We start from the raw sequence: 18,498 nt of genomic DNA, 5'->3' as shown, positions 1-18,498 counted from the left end.
CTATGGTCTCTATAGGGAAACGCAGGTTCAAACGATTTCTACGTATATTTTTCAATTTTCTAAATTTTTTTGAAATTTTATGCTATAAAAAGTATCCTAGAAACTGCTCCACTACTTAATCTATGCATATACCAAATTTCAGTGCATTCTATCCGGTAGTTTTTACGTGATAGCGTCACATACAGACGGAGGACAGACAGACAGACAGACAGAAAAGAAAATTATAAATTGCAGATTCGGTATCAGTATCCGTTACTAAACATCCCCCATTGGTTTTTTTTTTAATATATTCAATGTACAGAATTGACCTCTCTACAGATTTATTATAAGTATAGAAAAGCCATCAAAACAAATTAATTAGAAAAAATATGCTTTGTTGCGAGCTATAACGCCATCTATTGGTTGGTGCGAACAACAGGTATCGATACGGCAGGCGCCGCGTTAACTTTATGCGAATGTTGTGAAATGGATTGTAACGCCATCTATGGTCTCTATAGGGAAACGCAGGTTCAAACGATTTCTACGTATATTTTTCAATTTTCTAAATTTTTTTGAAATTTTATGCTATAAAAAGTATCCTAGAAACTGCTCCACTACTTAATCTATGCATATACCAAATTTCAGTGCATTCTATCCGGTAGTTTTTACGTGATAGCGTCACATACAGACGGAGGACAGACAGACAGACAGACAGAAAAGAAAATTATAAATTGCAGATTCGGTATCAGTATCCGTTACTAAACATCCCCCATTGGTTTTTTTTTTAATATATTCAATGTACAGAATTGACCTCTCTACAGATTTATTATAAGTATAGATGTGTACAATAAGTATAACTATACAAAAAAAAGAAATCTCAAATTAGAAAAAAGAAACAAATGAAAATTAAAACTTTGTCTACATCGCCTGATGCGGACTTTTTGAAACAGTAGGTGTCGAAATTGATAAGTATGAAAAAAAAGGGTCGTAAGAGTAGAAGTCGACCCTTAAAACAAGCTTGCAACTTAAGCGCCGAGTCTGTAATTTTCACATAATAAATTAAAGACCGCAAACAGCAACTCAGAAATGTATACAGAAAAACACAAAAACATTCCGTCATTTATCACCACAACACGTGAAATCAAAATGGAGTTAGATTTTGACAAACTTTACAAAATTCCAACAAAAGCACTTAATTTCAATCGATGTCACCCCTACATAAAAAGAGACGGAAAATGGATTCTTCAATGTTTGACAATGCACGGTTATTTCACATTTGTGTTCACATTCATTGTGTATAACATTGTCTATTACAATTTGAAAGAACATAACTTTTCACAGACTTGCAAAAATGGTATTTTGTGCATCGCAAACGCGGTGGTAATGTTTCAGTACTGCGTTTTAATCTACTATCAAAAACATCTCGCTAAATTAATTGAATACGTCAAAAAAGATTACGAAATGACCAAACATTCGACTCCAGAAGAGCAAATGATAGTCAGAAAATACGTAAATCAGGCTATTTTAGTTTGCAAGCAGTGGTTATGTATAGCTTTCTTTGGAACTGCGAATTTTGTAGTTAAATGTGTGTCTATAACAATGTATAGTTACTTTAAAGGAGAGTTTCGTCTAGTCCCTTTGTACGACTTGACATTTCCAGACACTATTGAAGAAAATAAGGAAAATGTTTTTGTGTATATCGGTACTTTTACATTTCTACTTCTTTATGGAACGTACACGTCGAATATGTACGCAGCATATGTCCCTTTGGGACCGATCATGATGTTGCATGCCTGTGGTCAGTTGGATATCGTGAGGATGAAGATTGATCATTTGTTCGAAGAAGCTGATGCTGAGATTATTAAGGAAAAGATGAAAGCTATTATTGAGCGGTTGCAGTATATTTACAAGTAAGTCCACAATAAGCTCTTGAAAAAGGTAAAAAAAATTAACAATCATATTGTTAGACTGTTAACATTTTCACCCGTGAATCCGTTATTATGGAATAGCAATAAATATTGAGGAAAGCAGTTGAAATTTTATTCTTATTTAGAAATCTGTCGTCGTCGATAATAATATAATACTTCTAACTAAGTTTGCTTATTTTAAGATTCGTGAAAATAATTGAAGACGTATTTACCGTCGCATACGAATTAACACTAAAGGGCACCACACTGATTTTGCCAGTTGCGTTCTATGAGTTTATTGAGGTAAGCGACACATATCTAATTCTTCTTGTTTCGTCTTTATTTGTAAATCTATTGTTATATAAACCGACCATGTTGTAGAGAGCCTTGGATGCAAGGTGCGCGGGTGGCAGAGCCATACAAAATGTATAACTCAGACAGTCTTTCACTGTACACATGTGCAGTGAACAGTTCCCTGTTTGCCACAGCCATTTTTTTTTGACATACACTAAATTCTTAAATGTACATTTAGCTCCAAAAGTAGCTGAACCACTTCATATTTTCAAAATCTCTGTGTTACGTAACTTTAATAAATAATTGATGAAAATCAGGTAGAATGGGTTAGAATTTAACATTTCAGTCAATGGCAAATGTTGTTTTCCATGGAATAATTGCACACTTCAGTATATGGGGTTTCAAAAGATTGAATATGATCAGCTACTTTTGGAACTGAGTATACAATAAATTAGTCGTGATTTCCTAGGTTCTCTACTATGTGATAAGACTTTGGTACTATTTAATAGTGTTACTAGCCGAGTGCACCAACACGTTTCTTGCAGGCCGCACACCGAGGAGAACTGAGCGTGGAATTGATCACTTTCATCATCGGAGGAATACTTATCAGTAGTTCACCGTGTTATTACAGTGACCTACTGATGGAAAAGGTAATAATTATTAACGTATAATAAGTAAACCCGTTATTGTCTTAATTTCTTTTCTTAACGAAGCATCTTATATGCATATTGGGCCGGACATGTTCATCGAATGCACACGGGAAGATGGGCTAACATTGCCACGAAGCTATGGCGGGATGACCTGGTTGCGTTTCTGGATGGATGGCCAGACGTAACAATCGACCGAGGGGACTGGAAACTCAGGGGAGAGGCCTTTGTTCAGCAGTGGGACATAGAAACAGGCTAATTAAAAAAAAAACAAGTATCTGACGACAAAGCTGTATAGGGACTGTACGATGGGGGGTCATAAGTTCGTTTCGGTGTAATAAACTATTTTTAAACAAAACCGTTCGTGAGTTGTCCAAGTGGTTCGAGTGTAAAAGTGTGTGAAAGCGCTGGGCTTATAATTGCAACCTTACCATAGGGTACGATACCGTAAGGTACCATGGGATAATGTTGCTAGTTTCGTGTAGTTCAGCCATACTTCCATACTAATACTATAAATGCGAAAGTAAGTCTGCCTGTCTGTTACTGAATCACGCCTAAACTACTGAACCAATTTGCATGAAATTTGGTATGGAGATATTTCATTACCCGAGAAAGGACATAAGCTACTTTTTACCCCGGGAAAATGACGCATTCCCATGGGAAAATTCAGGTGGCGGACGAAGTCGCGGGTAAAAGCTATCGTAGTCCATATGTACGTTTATATTGTGTAAAGGGTGAGAAGGTCCGTCTGTCGCTGTACTCCTGCGGCTGGGAGTTGTTCTACGACCGGTCCACGCGCACCACGCTGCAGATCCTTCTGTTATACGCACTCAGGCCTGTCGCCATACGTACCGTCTTTAGAACTTTGTGTTTAGAAGCTCTGACTGACGTAAGTATTCATCTCAATCCATACTAATATTATAAGGCTGAAGAGTTTGTTTGTTTATTGGTTTGTTTGTTTGTTTGTTTGAACGTGCTAATCTAAGGAACTACTCGACCGATTAGAAAAATTCTGTCAGTTTAAAATAGCCCATTTATCAAGGAAGGCTATATATCATCACGCTACGACCAATAGGAGCAGAGAACCAAATAAAAATGTTACAAAAACGGGGAAAATTATGACTCATTCTCTCTTATGTGACGCAAGCGAAGTTGCGCGGGTCAGCTAGTGGTAAATAAATAAAAAGACCCGTCGCTCGATTTTTTACTATTATCGACTACCGACAACCGGCTAGCTATCGAAAAATTTCGATTTAAAATCTGATCAGCGCCTCTAGCGAACTGCGTAAGAACTATTTTGGCAATACGTTTAAAATGTCAAACTCTCAATACTCGATGGTACCGACTGTAAAAAATCGCGCCACTGCAACAGCTATTTATGGACGATACAAAATATGTTATTCCACGTGTAATCAATCAGTGATAGCCAAGTGATCTTAGCGAAACAGGGCAACTGTGCAGGATTTTGTTCATAGTTGCAAAGTGTGTGCACAATACAATTATACACTCTCCCTCTTATTCATAAAAATATATGAAGTTATGAAAGGCTTATAAAGAGTTTTGTATCTCTCACTCCTTAGCTAAATGAAAGAGAAAACATGTTATAGTAGTGTTTTAACTAAAATAGGTTTAAAGTGTTTATGATTAAAAGGGTCTCTGTTTAGTCGCTATCCTAGCCCGGTGGGTCGGACAACCGACACGACCAGAGATCTACCGCTGAACCGACGCGCTTTACGTGCTCTGAGAGGCAGAAAGGTCCATCTAGTCTTTTAAAGTCTTCCACCCATAGTTTAAGTCAAAGTAGAGTCGCTTCCCGCGCCTGTTCCTATGTCTGTATGTATTAGGTCGAGGAATAAGTCATTTCGCAATAGAGTATGTATGAACTTGTAATAGAATCTCTTTGGCTTCAAGAATCACAAATGAGTACACGGTTCATTAGGTTTCTTTCAGTGAGCTCGTGAGGTACCTAAATATCGACCTTTTTTGTGTAGAGAAAATATTTTATTACAAGTTCATACATACTATAATGCGAAAAGACTTTTTCCCCGACCTAATATGTATGCTTAGATCTTTAAAACTAGGCAACGGATTTTGATGCAGTTATTTTAATAGATAGAGTGATTCCAGAGGAGGGTTTATGTGTAAAAGTTGTAAAGGGTTTTTTGTAAAATTACTGTTTAAACCGCGCAGAGCTAGCTGGCCGCTAGTTAATAATAATTTTATGTTTTTTCTGTTTCAGCTTTTTCAACAATCGTATACCATCTTTAATTTAATGAACGCTATGCTGAAATAAAATATTTTTTTTTTAGGTTTTAAAAAAAATAAGCACTAAGCACGGTTTAATTGTAGAATTTGGTCACAAATAAATAATATAGTATTGAAGTGTTTTTTAATCATGTAGAACCAACCCTTGCGCATAAATATTTAATTAAGTATAGTTACAAGTTAAAATGTCATCCTTAATTTCGAAATGGTGTATTTTGTATTCAGATTCTTTTTTATTTTTTTTAAAAGACACCCCTTAAGGTTTTCTCGTGTGTCGTGGGGACTTTTACAAACATACAAACAACAGACTCAAAGTACAACTGGACTGGGAACAATATTTTTTTCTAAAATAATTGTTTCGTGTGGGAATCGAACCCACGACGCAATGGTATCATGGATAATAGAATACGCATACTGCACCATAATTTCATACAATTATTACTTTTCTCAGATTTTTGTGGTTCAAGCAGAATGCTTTAACACACACGATTCAATAACAATTCTAATTAAAGCAACTATTAAATAAATATTTATCTAATTCCAGATGTTTCAGAGATCTTCCACCATTTTTAATCTCATGAATGCTGTTTTGGAATATTACATGTCTTTTACAAAGATTTTCTTTTTTTCTAGTTGTTTAACATTATACAATTCTTGACAAAATAATAACGAAAGTGAATATAAAATTAACAATTTGCGTCTGAGTGACTGTCAAATTTATAAAAGAAAATATAAGTTAAGTTGAAATAGAAACTGGCCTAGAAAGCGGAACAAAATAGTACTTATCCTTGAATAGTTTTTATCTCTTACTATTATTATTACAGGAATGTATTTAAAAGTGTACACAAAGTAACGTATAGTTGTATCTTTAGCTGAAAATGGAATGGAGCAGTGGAGACGTGGTGTATCGGCATGAGCAGAGCTGCGGCTGCGCGGGTCGGCTAATCTATACTATGTATCTATACTAATATTATAAATGCGAAAGTAACTCTGTCTGTCTGTTACTCAATCGCGCCTAAACTACTGAACCAATTTGCATGAAATTTGGTATGGAGATATTTTGATACCCGAGGAAGGACATAGGTTACTTTTTACCCTGGGAAAATTACCCGTGGTAAAATTCAAGTGGCGGACGAGGTCAAGGGTAAAAGCTAGTGATTGATAAAATAACTTATTCTTAAAATAAACGAATAATGCGAGTAATTTTCTATTAAAATAATGTCAATAGCTACTCAACACTTGCCTTGAAATGGTTCATAATAATAAATCCTTATCTTTGTTATTATGTATTAAAATTTTAACGTTCTATATGGGATTTCAATTTGATGAATTCTATGAGGAATTGAAATGGGAAAAGGCAATTTAGTGGAATTATGAAACAAAAATTTAGGAATATTGGGAAGAGAAACAAAATTAAGATAACTAATATCGCGAGTAAAATCAATTTAAAATGTAGAAAATAACTAAGAAAATTAATTGCAAAAAGTTTCTTTTTCTATCCATTAATAATTCAACACTTGTAAATTATCAATATAATTATACTTAAAGGGCAATTTTACATTGCATAATTAATGTTGTAATTGTATTAATTAAGACATACATATTAAAAACTATTAAGACGAAGACTATGCTCATTGTTCCTGAAATGAAATAACTTCGTTAGACAAATAACCTGGACCTGTGCCTCGATTCTCTACTACTATCGACTACCGACAACCGAACTGTCATCGAGAAATTTTGTATGAAAATCTGATCAGCGCCTCTGACGGGTGTCGTAGGAAACATTTTGGCAGTACATTCTAAATGTCAAAATTTCGATAGCTAGCCGGTTGTCGGTAGTCGATAGTGGTAGAGAATCGAGGTACTGTATGCGTATCACGTATCTCAGAAGCTCAACTACAGTAGCTCAATTCTCTACTACTATCGACTACCAACAACCGGCCTGTCATCGAGAAATTTTGTATGAAAATCTGACCAGCACCTCTGACGAGAGTCTGAGAAAATATTTTGGCAGTATATTCTAAATGTCAAACTTTCGATACTCGACAGTACCGACTGTACAGAATCGCGCTACTGTGCGTCAAATTCATGGTCACTTTTCAGTACATTGCTGATTTATCTTTATGTGTCAATTACTATAATCTTAGGGTGTAAACAATGTTAGTTTACACGTTACTATCGTCTGGACCCGGCTTAACAGGACGCAATTTACGCGAGCGAAGCCTCACTAGTATTATTATAAAAAACGTGCATAGTAATATGATTAAATAAAATCAGCATTAGCATCCTCTTAAATATGAATTCCTATATAAATGACCAACCCATAAAATTAAAACGGCATACATTCTTTGACAAACTGTACAACTATCATCAAGATGCAATTCGACTTGGAAGAGTCACTAAAATTCTGCGTCAACGCAATGAGAATACTTCGAACACACCCCGAAAGGATAGACGCTAATAGGGTCATTCACCCCGTCTCAAAATCAAAGCCTTTAATGGCTCTACACGGGATATCTCTAACCTGTTACCTCATCAGTACTTACTTACTCTTCAGACACTCTTACAATAGATTACTCCTAAAAGATTTCTCTGAAGCTTGCCGAACAGACTGGAGTCATATGTTTCGTGAGCATTGGAGCTGTTCTCAACAGCATCATCATGATATACCATCGGAAAGCCTTCAAGGAAGTCCTGGACATGATGAATAACGACTTCAATGAAGCACGGCTTTTGGCTCTCGATCAGCAAAAGATTGTAAAGAAGTATGTTGATAAACAAACGTATATATGCAAGCTTATACAGGGTGTCCCAAAACTCAACGATAATCCGAGACAGGATAAAAGGCCAAGTCACACCGGTTCTAGGAAAAATAAAAAAAAAATTCCATATCACTTAGTTCAGCAATAATAGACACTTTTCGAAAAAGTTGAAATTCCACACCCTTGGTCGCATTTTCAAGTCCTGTAATCACCAATGTCACAATTTCGCTGTGTTTTTTTGAATTTCGTGATCTTCATTAAATATGCTAATAATCGTAAAACAAATGAATGCACAAAACATTGTTAATTTAATAAAAAAAGTTAAGTTTTAGTGAGTCATGGTTCACGAAAAAATCGTTAGTTAACTTTGACGCTTCATATTGAAAAAAAAATGTACTACACTACCCTTGGCAAGTTATTTCAAAAGTTGGCGCATTTAATCAAGATTTCAAAATGGTGTAACACTTGCCACTTTTCTTGCCATTAAAAATGTTATTTTTATTTGAACGACGAGTATCCTCGAAAATGGATCGTACGCAGTGGTACGATTGTATGGCCTCCTCGTTCCACCAATCTAAATCCAGTAGGTATTTTTTACTGGGAATGCATAAAAGAAAAAGTCTATTCGAAATCAACACGAAATCTATCAGAACTTCGCCAGAAAATTTACATAGCGTCAGAAGAAATAAATGCAAGGAATTTTGCTTGACTGGCGCAAAGGTCTTTTGTAAGGCGTTGCAGAGCCTGTATTCGTGCCAGAGTACATTAAATATCGGTTATGGACTGACTCAATTACCTCTTTCCTAAAAATAATTGCTTTCCTCTGGCACGAATACAGGCTCTGCAACGCCTTACAAAAGACCTTTGCGCCAGTCAAGCAAAATTCCTTGCATTTATTTCTTCTGACGCTGTGTAAATTTTCTGGCGAAGTTCTGATAGATTTCGTGTTGATTTCGAATAGACTTTTTCTTTTATGCATTCCCAGTAAAAAATATCTACTGGATTTAGATTGGTGGAACGAGGAGGCCATACAATCGTACCACTGCGTACGATCCATTTTCGAGGATACTCGTCGTTCAAATAAAAATAACATTTTTAATGGCAAGAAAAGTGGCAAGTGTTACACCATTTTGAAATCTTGATTAAATGCGCCAACTTTTGAAATAACTTGCCAAGGGTAGTGTAGTACATTTTTTTTTCAATATGAAGCGTCAAAGTTAACTAACGATTTTTTCGTAAACCATGACTCACTAAAACTTAACTTTTTTTATTAAATTAACAATGTTTTGTGCATTCATTTGTTTTACGATTATTAGCATATTTAATGAAGATCACGAAATTCAAAAAAACACAGCGAAATTGTGACATTGGTCATCACAGGACTTGAAAATGCGACCAAGGGTGTGGAATTTCAACTTTTTTGAAAAGTGTCTATTATTGCTGAACTAAGTGATATGGAATTTTTTTTTTATTTTTCCTAGAACCGGTGTGACTTGGCCTTTCATCCTGTCTCGGATTATCGTTGAGTTTTGGGACACCCTGTATACTATATAACTATATTATCGGCAGGTCCTTTTCTTGGGAAAGCTATGTTTTTAATGGCATATTACTACATAATTGGGGAAGCAAGATTAGTCATACCTTATGATCTGACATACCCTGATGTTATAGATCGGAGAAAAGATGATGTTTCCACGTTCTTTCTGATGACATTCTGTTTGACATTATACAGTGTTTATATGGCTATAAATTACATTGCTTTCCTTCCTCTTGGGCCGATTCTCATCATGCATGCTTGTGGACATCTTGACATTATCAAGCAGCTTTTGGAAACTTTGTACGATGGAGAGGAAAGTGATCTTAATGAAAGATTGAAGGATATTGCTATGAAGTTGCAGTATACTTATAAGTAAGTATCAACAATAATGAGTTATAATGTGTGTATCGTAATAGGGAATCTTTGAAACCACTTTATAGTTAGATAGATTCCCATATATCTTTAAATCCGCGGTCGGTTATGTATCCGACTGCTGACCACGTGCTCCCGAGTTCGATTCCCAGGTCCGACATTGGCGTGCTTTTGTTTTGTTTTTTTTTATTATTTATATTAGATCATTTTCAATAGGAGTCCGGATTGGTAAAGTGTCCGGTATATGGCAATAGGCCCTCTATTACAGGGGATGTAGTGTATTTCATATACCATATGCCTACACCTTCGGGTATATGTACGTGTGTATGCATTTTTTCTTTGTTTCAGTTTTGTGGACATTGTAAAAGGTTGCTTCGAATTATTTCTTGAAGCCAGCATTAATATTTCGTCGTTAATGTTGCCTGTCACCTTTTACGAATTGATAGGGGTAGGTATATTTATATTTCTTTGATTAGCAAAGATACTAATGAGATGAATATTAAATAGCTAGATTCTTTCAAAATGTTTTTAAGCCGCGGAATATGACATAACACCACTGAGATAATCGTATAGCTAAAATATTTATATATTATATTTCTTACATTTAACCCGGTTTCACTACTTCTAAATATCAGTCAGATAGTTTACCAAGTGGATTTTTGACAATAGTTTTCATACATTTTCTGTAACTTTGTTTTGGAAGAAAGGCCACCTGGCACTAGTTTGTAAACTCTGAAACCGATTCTTAATATTATGTTCTTTCTTTCAGTCTATTAGAAGAGGTGGATTCAGTATCGAGATTCTATCATTCGTGATATCAGCTATCTTACTAAGCAGTATACCTAGTTATTGCAGTGATATGCTTCTTACAAAGGTACCGTCTTACCTTAGGTTTGGTTTATAACAGGACCCTAATTTTTCTCCTTTACTAATCACTGACTTTTTAAAGAATCCTTTCAACGTGTTCATGTTCATACCTACTCATCACACATAAGCAACATATTTTTCTCCCTTTTTTTACAACATTGGCTATACCTATAATTAGTTCTTAGTTCTTTCTACAACGTGCTCAACTTGTTCTACCTAAACTTGCAATAATAAAAAAAAAATACGATGTTTCTTTCAATAATTTGTGCAACTTTTAAAATAAACCTTACATAGAGACCTCCGTTTAAGTAAAAGATCTACCTGTCCTAAAACGACTAAAAATAAATTTAATTTTCTCTTAAGTTTTAGATCAGGGAAAAGTCTTTTCGCATTATAGTATATACGAACTGCTAATAAAATCTTTTCTCTACACAAAAAAGCTCGATATTTGGGTACCTCACGAGCTCACTGAAAGAACCTAATGAACCGTGTACTCATTTGTGATTCTTAAAGCCAAAGAGATTTTATTACAAGTTCATACATACTATAATGCGAAAAGACTTTTTCCACAACCTAATATAACCTCATATAATTTAGTATATTTTCTAGAGTCAAGAAGTAAGAACAGCCCTGTACATGTGTGGTTGGGAGCGTACATTTGACAAGCGTGCACGCACCACTATACTCATCATATTGATCAGGACTTCCCGCCCTGTGGCACTGCGGACCATGTTCAAAACTATGTGCTTGGATTCTCTTACTGATGTATGTATTGTTTATTTGACTGAAAGATTTCCCTTCCTTTCCTTGAATGTCTACATATTTGCCCTTGCCTCTTGTCCCTTTAACTTCACGCCTGTTATACCCGAAGATCTAGGTATATATGTTTATGAAATACACCTTTGAAATACGCATTTCGCCACTTTACATCATCAGTCCCATGTAGAGGAGCCTATGGCCATATACCAGATACATACGTTACCAAACTCCGGCTGCTATAATATTGAGAATTTCTCTGAACATTCAGAAAACCTCAAAACCGCTTGAGTCTAGGATGTGGTAATCCACATCCTAGACTCAAACCAAAGACCTTGTAATTAGCAATCGTATTAACAAACAAAGCAGACAAATAGTTTACTAGACTTTTCTAACTTTAGAGACTCAGGAATAAAATTTAGTTTTACCCACTTATTTTGCAAGCGTATTGTATCACATACTTTAAATAGTTGTTCTATTTAAATGCTCATTAAACAAATATTTATATGTTTCCAGATGTTTCAGCGCGCTTACACAATCTTCAATGTCATGAATGCTGTTTTTTAATTAAAAGATTATTATAATTACACAAAGATTCAAAATTGTCACCTCTTTAAAAGTTTCTCACGAAATTGAATGTATAATTCATGTTAAATAATAAAATACATAGCTTTTTCCTCCTAGTATTTTTTTTTTGTTTCATTTCACCTCTTATCTTTAGTTTCTTGCAATAAATCTTGCTGATAGTTATCTAATGCTGCTACATGGGCAAATTTAATAATAGATCAAGTGCGAAGAAGTGGTTTCCTTTAAGTTTCGACAACCAGCTCTGGGCGAAGCCACAACACTGCGTTCGCGTTGCGACGTGGCAACGCAAAGACGACGTCACTCGACAATAAAAGATTCATAGAGAAGCGTCGCAAATATTAGGTCGGGGAAAAGTCTTTTCACATTATAGTATGTATGAACTTGTAATAAAATCTCTTTGGCTTCAAGAATCACAAATGAGTACACGGTTCATTAGGTTTCTTTCAGTGAGCTCGTGAGGTACCCAAATATCGAGCTTGTTTGTGTAGAAAAAAGATTTTATTACAGGTTCGTACTTACCATAATGCGAAAAGACTTTTACCCCGAAATATTAGCGATGCGTCGACTCAACGCAGTATTGTGCGCCCTATCTGTCCTGTATCTGCCCTATATGTCGGAAAAATATGAAAGTTTGACCAACGCCTCTAGTGGGGACCGTAAATGTAATTCTGAAGTACATTTTAAATATGTCAACCTTTCGATACTCGATAGTAACATAGAGTAGACTAAGTTATGTGTAAGCCGTAAAGAACAATCAGTTAATATATCGAACAACAGGCTACTATTTGGAATAAATTAGAAAATACTAATACTACTTTGCCCGGAAATCGAACTCCAGACCTCGTGGTTAGCAATCATGTACGCTACCGCCCAGACCACTAAAGCAGAAATAAATGTAAAAATCATTAATAATGAACACGATAATAAAGTCTGCAATTATTGCCGTTGTAATCGTGTAAAAAAGCTGCATATTTTATTTCATAATGAAAGGCATTACGAGTTATTAACTTACTAAGCTAGGTCCATAAGAGGAAGACTTGTTTAGGAATAACTTAAAACAAATTCTGCTAATATTTGTAATATTTAGTAAGAAAATATTTCATTTGAGTACGCAATCCGGCGTGTGGTAAGCAGGATGGCTTAGAGAGGACATAAAAGACCAACGAGTTACGCCTGCATCCTCTGCGTAAATTTTTCTTCTCACGATTTTCTCATCGGATTCCAGTCATCAACTCAAGACCCTGCTAACTGTCATTGCTTTCAATGTTTCTGCACCATTATTTTTTTAATTAACCACTACTCTAAACTTCTCCTTAAATAATAACACGCAATAGGAACTCATAAATTGCTTCACATCAAAGCTTACTCTACCACTTACAAACAAGGTAACTAACATGGAATTCAACTTTGAAGAATCTCTAAAACTTTGTCTAAACTCTATGAGAATTATTCGCACATATCCAGACAGAGAGTCTAACTTACAACACCCTATATCAACATCTAAACTACTAAAAGCAGTATTCGGAATATCTTTATGCTCCTACATCATTTTCATGATCTTCGTCTTTCGGCATACAGTCAATAAAGTACTTGAGCATGATTTTTTCGAAGCATGTCGCACTGGACCCATATGCTTTGTCATGATAGGAGGACTTCTCAACGTATTCATACTGATCTACCATCGAAAATCATTCAAAGACCTACTGGATATGATGAAATTTGACTACGATACAGCTAAAACGATGCCGTTAGAAGATCAAGAGGTTTTCTATAAGTACGTAAAAAAACAAAGCTTTATTTCGAAGCCAATTTTATACACTGCCATAATTTCTGGTATACCTTTCATCTGGAAGTCTATGTTTCTGATGCTTTACTATTATTGTATTGGTGAACCGAAGCTGATTATTCCTTATAACTTGACCTATCCTGATATTATCGAAGAGAAAAAGGATGAAATTCCAGTGTTTCTGTCCCTCAATATGATGGTAATTTTGTTTAGTTTATACTTGGGGATGAATTATGTTGCTTTTCTTCCCTTGCCTCCTATTTTTATGATGCACGCTTGTGGCCAGTTGGAACTTATTAAGAAACATTTGGATGAGTTGCATGAAGGAGAACTGAGTGAAATCAATTTGAAGCTGAAAGATATTGCTTTGAAATTGCAGTATACTTATAAGTAAGTATATTTAATTTTATTCTTCATTTTAAGTTTACTAACAGTAGCGCGGTTCGACAGTCGCTACTATCAAGTAACGAGAATTTCACATTTACATGTACTGCAAAAATAGGTCCTACAGCACCTGCTAGAGGTGCTGATAAAAGTTTTATACAATATTTCTAGATAGCTAGCCGGTTGTCGATAGTCGATAGTGGTAGACAATCGTGCTACTGGAGGCTTTTTTAAGCCGATACCCATTTGGTATTAAATGTTACAAAAGGTTTCCAGTTTCTGTTTTATGTATATTTTATTATCTGTTACAGTTTTGTGGAGATCATGACTAGTTGTTTTGAGTTGTTCATGGAGGGTACCATCAACCTTTCTTCGTTCATGATGCCTATTACCTTCTACCAGTTAATAGAGGTAAATATTACACGATTTTCTTTAAGGTGTTTTTGTCGGAAAAACAATCGTTTAATCTGAAGTTATGTACTCGTATAATAAAATGTCTTTGCAATGGCAGAACCAAAATAACATGTTCATGGTGTAGTGGTAAACGTATTAATCAGTAGCTTGTATGTTAGTAGAATTCCCTGAAAATTGTAAAAAGCCAGTTTCACGGCTTTCAAGTGTTGATAAACCTATCCGTTTGATAAAATGACAGTAATTGTATGAAAATAATCTATAAGCTAACCAATCGGTTCTACAAGTAGTAAAACTTGGACTAACGTAAAAAAGAGAGAAAACAGGTCAACCTACGCAAAACACACAAGAAAACACGAAAAATAATATTCAAAATCCAAAAAACATCCCACTTTATCTCAGTCTCACGGATATCCAATAGCAGGAATCGATAGCGTCCAGGTTTCATTCAGCAAACTATTATCAAACATAGACACATTGGCTCGAAGCCAGAAACAAGATGTCGGAATTATTTCCACATGAACCAACATTTTAAGAAAACCGGATGACAGAATCAAGTGATTACTATAAATATTGATATTGATGAGTTGAAATATAATGAAAGAAATAAACTGTGGCTGTTGCTATGTAAAGAATTTTCCTGTTTCAAAAGATCGAAGATTTTTTTGTTCAAATTGCCTGTGCCGTGTTCACTCGCTTGTTTTTGAGGAATTGAAAATAGTTTTGCATATAAAAGAAGCCTATTTCATAGGTCCAATTTGTCTAACTTTAGGCTATACAAAAGACAACTAAACACAACTTAATAATATATGGAGCCTTGTATGCAAGGCTCACGGAGGTATAAAAAATCAGAATTTCAAATATCAGTGACCCGCAGAATTATGCACCTGATAAAGGCTTATTTGGTACAGCTACTTTAGACGAGATGGAGATGGAAACACACAAGATAATAAATTGTAATCTAGATAAATCGTACACTAGAAGGGTCTCTGCTAACCTGTACGACTAATTTTTTTAACCCATTACTGTCCCACTACAGGGCTAGGGTCTCCTCCCAAACGAAGGGAAAGGCTGTTAGGCCCACGACGCTGGCCAAGTTCGGGTTGGGGACTTTGCATGCCCTCAGTGGCAGAGTAAGGGCGACAGACTGGATGCCTTCGACGTAGTTTAGACTCCATCACCTGCACTCTTATCTTAAGTCTCTTTTTTCTCGACTTGCTGCTACATTCTGATACATAAAGTTACTTGGCGCTAACTATAATAGACGTCTTATTATTTCCAGTCAACTAAGCGCGGCGCGTTCAGCATTGAAGTCTCATCCTTCGTAATAGCTTCGTTCCTAATGAGCAGCATTCCTAGCTACTTCAGCGATCAACTATTAGAAAAGGTAGGCCTTTAGAACACAATTTTATGAATTATTATTGATTTCAGTCACGCTACATAAAAAACTGTTATTTAGCCGCATTCGGTGAGACTAGAAGTCGACTTCGACATATTTGGAAGAAACGCTAAGCTGTAGCTCAATTCTCTACTACTATTGACAACCGACAACCGACTATCTATTGAGATATTTTACACGAAAATCTGTTTAGCGCGTCTGCCGGGCACCGTAAGAACAATTTTCTAAATGTCAAACTCTCGATACCCGACAGTACCGATAATACAGAATTGCGCTACTTATGTATTGACTTCACTAGCTGACCCGCGCAACCTCGCTTGCGTCACATAAGAGAGAATGGGTCAGAATTTTCCACGTTTTTGTAACACTTTTTACTGTTACTCTGCTCCTGTTGGTCGTAGCGTGATGATATAAAATATGTTTTTTTTTCACGAAAAATATTCTCAAAATTATTTATATCTCTTAATATAACGAAATCGCGTTAAGACATATCCGCCATTAAAACAGTTGCTATGACAACGGAATTTAGTTATTTCAGTGTCATTATAATATTAAATATTCGCGACTACGTTCGCCACCTGAATTTTCCCGGGAAATGCGTGATTTTTCCGGGCTAAAAAGTAGCCTATGTCCTCTCTCGGGTATCAAAATATCTCCATGCCAAATTTCATGCAAATTGGTTCAGTAGTTTAGGCGTGATTGAGTAGCAGAAGGACAGACAGACAGAGTTACTTTCGCATTTATAATATTAGTATGGATTTTGGTTCGACTAACGTAGGTACTTTATTGTATCTTAATCTTTTCCTATACTTATAAACTATCACCCTGAAATATTTCTGGTCATTTCGTTTAATTATATATTTCTGCATTAGTCCGTGATTCTTATTTTATGTTTCCAGGGTGAAGATGTGAGCACCGCGCTATACACATGTGGGTGGGAGCGTCACTACGACAAGCGAGAGCGCAGCACGATACTACTACTTCTTATTAGAACCTCTCGACCTGTTGCCTTGAGGACCATGTTCAGAACACTCTGCCTGGATTCTCTTACTGATGTATGTTTCAATCATTATGTTAAATTAGTATTAGGACACTACCATATGGAGATGCCATAACGCCGTTGTTAGTCATCCAAATAATTTGTATCGCAAAAAGACTAATACGACAATTCTCAATCATAAAAAAGTTCTGCCTCTACGGCCACTATATCTAGCTTTTCCTTATATTTTTTCTGAACAAAAATTCAGTGGTTTTGAGTTAGAAAGAAGAGGTCATAGAACTCATAGATCTTCATGCCTCAAAGAGCACACAAAGTCGTCAGAACTGACCTCTCGCCGGTCTCGTCAAGTACAGTTCTACGTAAGAGTAATGGAATAGAGAGTGCACCTATGCATTGTGCACACACTAAGATATTGTTAACGTAAAAGTCCTGCATAGTTGGCTGGTTTCAATTGAACTTATACCGTATCGTGTCTAAAGGTGAATAACCGTATCTTACCCGCCTTATAACATGAAGTAATATGATTCAACTTATGATAAACCTATATTTGTCTTGTTACAGATGTTTCAAAGAGCTTATGCCATTTTCAATCTGATGAATGCTGTTTTGGAGTAATTCATGCCTGTTATATTCAAGAACTTATAATAATTATGTAAATGTCGCTGTTTGTCGGTTTTCGGAGGTATAGCAAAGATGCGGCAAGAACATTTTCCCGACATTTACAAAAATAATTCAATTACTGTTTTTGGTGGAATAAATTTACTCAGAAAATATTAGATTGTGTTTTTCTATTTCCTGTCTTGTTTATAATGTTTATGCCATTAGTAAGACTGCCTCTGTGGCACGGTCGATAGTGTATCCGACTGCTAATCAAGGTCCCGGGTTTGATTCCCGTATTATTAACCTATTCTATTTAATTTAGAATCTTTCTCAATAGTAGCCCGGGGTTTGGGAACGGGTCCGGTATATGACAATAGACCCCGATAACGTGTAATGTTATGTAATGGTGTATTTCATTTGCCCCTGCCTACACTGTTGAATATAACAGGCGTGATTGTAATTATGTATGCCATTAGGCAGTTTATGGGCAGTTTTGTCGGAAACTAGGTATCATTCAACAAATGTTTAATTACTCATAAATAATCCAATTTACATTTTTAAAAAAACATCGGTACTTAGCGATATTGTAATAGTGAACGGTCATTATATCTGCATAATATATTTCATAATTGTAGTTGCAAATTAATTGCCAAGCTCCTTCGATAAGAGGAAGACGGTGCGTAGTTATAACTATTTACAACTGATTCATCTACTGTTTGTGCCCTTTGTACTTACAGCGATTATAATATATCCTAACCTTCATTTTTTTATCGCGTTTAAGACCCGTTACATTACAATATTATAGACACCATAACCGTTCACCACTTCCAGCGGTGTGGAAAATAATTTGTTTTAATTTATAATTACCACAAACTATATGCTTCCTCTTAAATACAAGCACGCAATAGACCCTATAAATTGCTTAACCTCAACGTTTACTTTGT

At 35.6% G+C, this 18,498-nt stretch overlaps 3 protein-coding genes and 1 pseudogene across 4 annotated transcripts in view; 3 read left to right on the top strand and 1 right to left on the bottom strand.

Annotated features, from left to right (window-relative positions):
• The window catches only part of cher (filamin A protein cher), a 121,858-nt gene that overhangs the window by 81,137 nt on the left and 22,223 nt on the right, over positions 1–18,498 (bottom strand). The gene's annotated exons all lie outside the window — the stretch shown is intronic.
• On the top strand, positions 1,726–3,798 carry LOC142983892 (uncharacterized). The gene is made up of 4 exons (XM_076131068.1): positions 1,726–1,889; positions 2,090–2,189; positions 2,726–2,830; positions 3,561–3,798. The coding sequence occupies exons 1-4, from the start codon at positions 1,726–1,728 to the stop codon at positions 3,741–3,743; spliced, it is 552 nt and encodes a 183-aa protein (XP_075987183.1). The 3' UTR covers positions 3,744–3,798.
• LOC142983996 (uncharacterized) lies at positions 7,468–11,953 on the top strand (annotated as a pseudogene).
• Positions 14,029–17,652, top strand: LOC142983995 (uncharacterized). The gene is made up of 5 exons (XM_076131258.1): positions 14,029–14,150; positions 14,456–14,555; positions 15,838–15,942; positions 16,854–17,009; positions 17,516–17,652. Exons 1-5 carry the CDS (start codon positions 14,029–14,031, stop codon positions 17,567–17,569), a joined length of 537 nt encoding a protein of 178 aa, XP_075987373.1. The 3' UTR covers positions 17,570–17,652.

The sequence above is a fragment of the Anticarsia gemmatalis genome, chromosome 25 (assembly GCF_050436995.1).
Source record: "Anticarsia gemmatalis isolate Benzon Research Colony breed Stoneville strain chromosome 25, ilAntGemm2 primary, whole genome shotgun sequence".
NCBI lineage: Eukaryota > Metazoa > Arthropoda > Insecta > Lepidoptera > Erebidae > Anticarsia > Anticarsia gemmatalis.
Note: the sequence above shows the minus strand (reverse complement) of the source record. Positions and strands in the feature narration are given on the sequence as shown.

What these genes read in the sequence shown, in the direction of transcription:
- LOC142983995 (XM_076131258.1), top strand. Translation starts at nt 14,029, where the DNA reads ATGCACGCTTGTGGCCAGTTGGAACTTATTAAGAAACATTTGGATGAG. An exon ending in CCTTCTACCAGTTAATAGAG is followed by an intron (nt 14,556 to 15,837) that starts GTAAATATTACA and finishes TATTATTTCCAG; the next exon opens with TCAACTAAGCGCGGCGCGTT. An exon ending in GCCTGGATTCTCTTACTGAT is followed by an intron (nt 17,010 to 17,515) that starts GTATGTTTCAAT and finishes GTCTTGTTACAG; the next exon opens with ATGTTTCAAAGAGCTTATGC.
- LOC142983892 (XM_076131068.1), top strand. Translation starts at nt 1,726, where the DNA reads ATGTACGCAGCATATGTCCCTTTGGGACCGATCATGATGTTGCATGCC. An exon ending in CGGTTGCAGTATATTTACAA is followed by an intron (nt 1,890 to 2,089) that starts GTAAGTCCACAA and finishes GCTTATTTTAAG; the next exon opens with ATTCGTGAAAATAATTGAAG. An exon ending in CGTTCTATGAGTTTATTGAG is followed by an intron (nt 2,190 to 2,725) that starts GTAAGCGACACA and finishes CGTTTCTTGCAG; the next exon opens with GCCGCACACCGAGGAGAACT.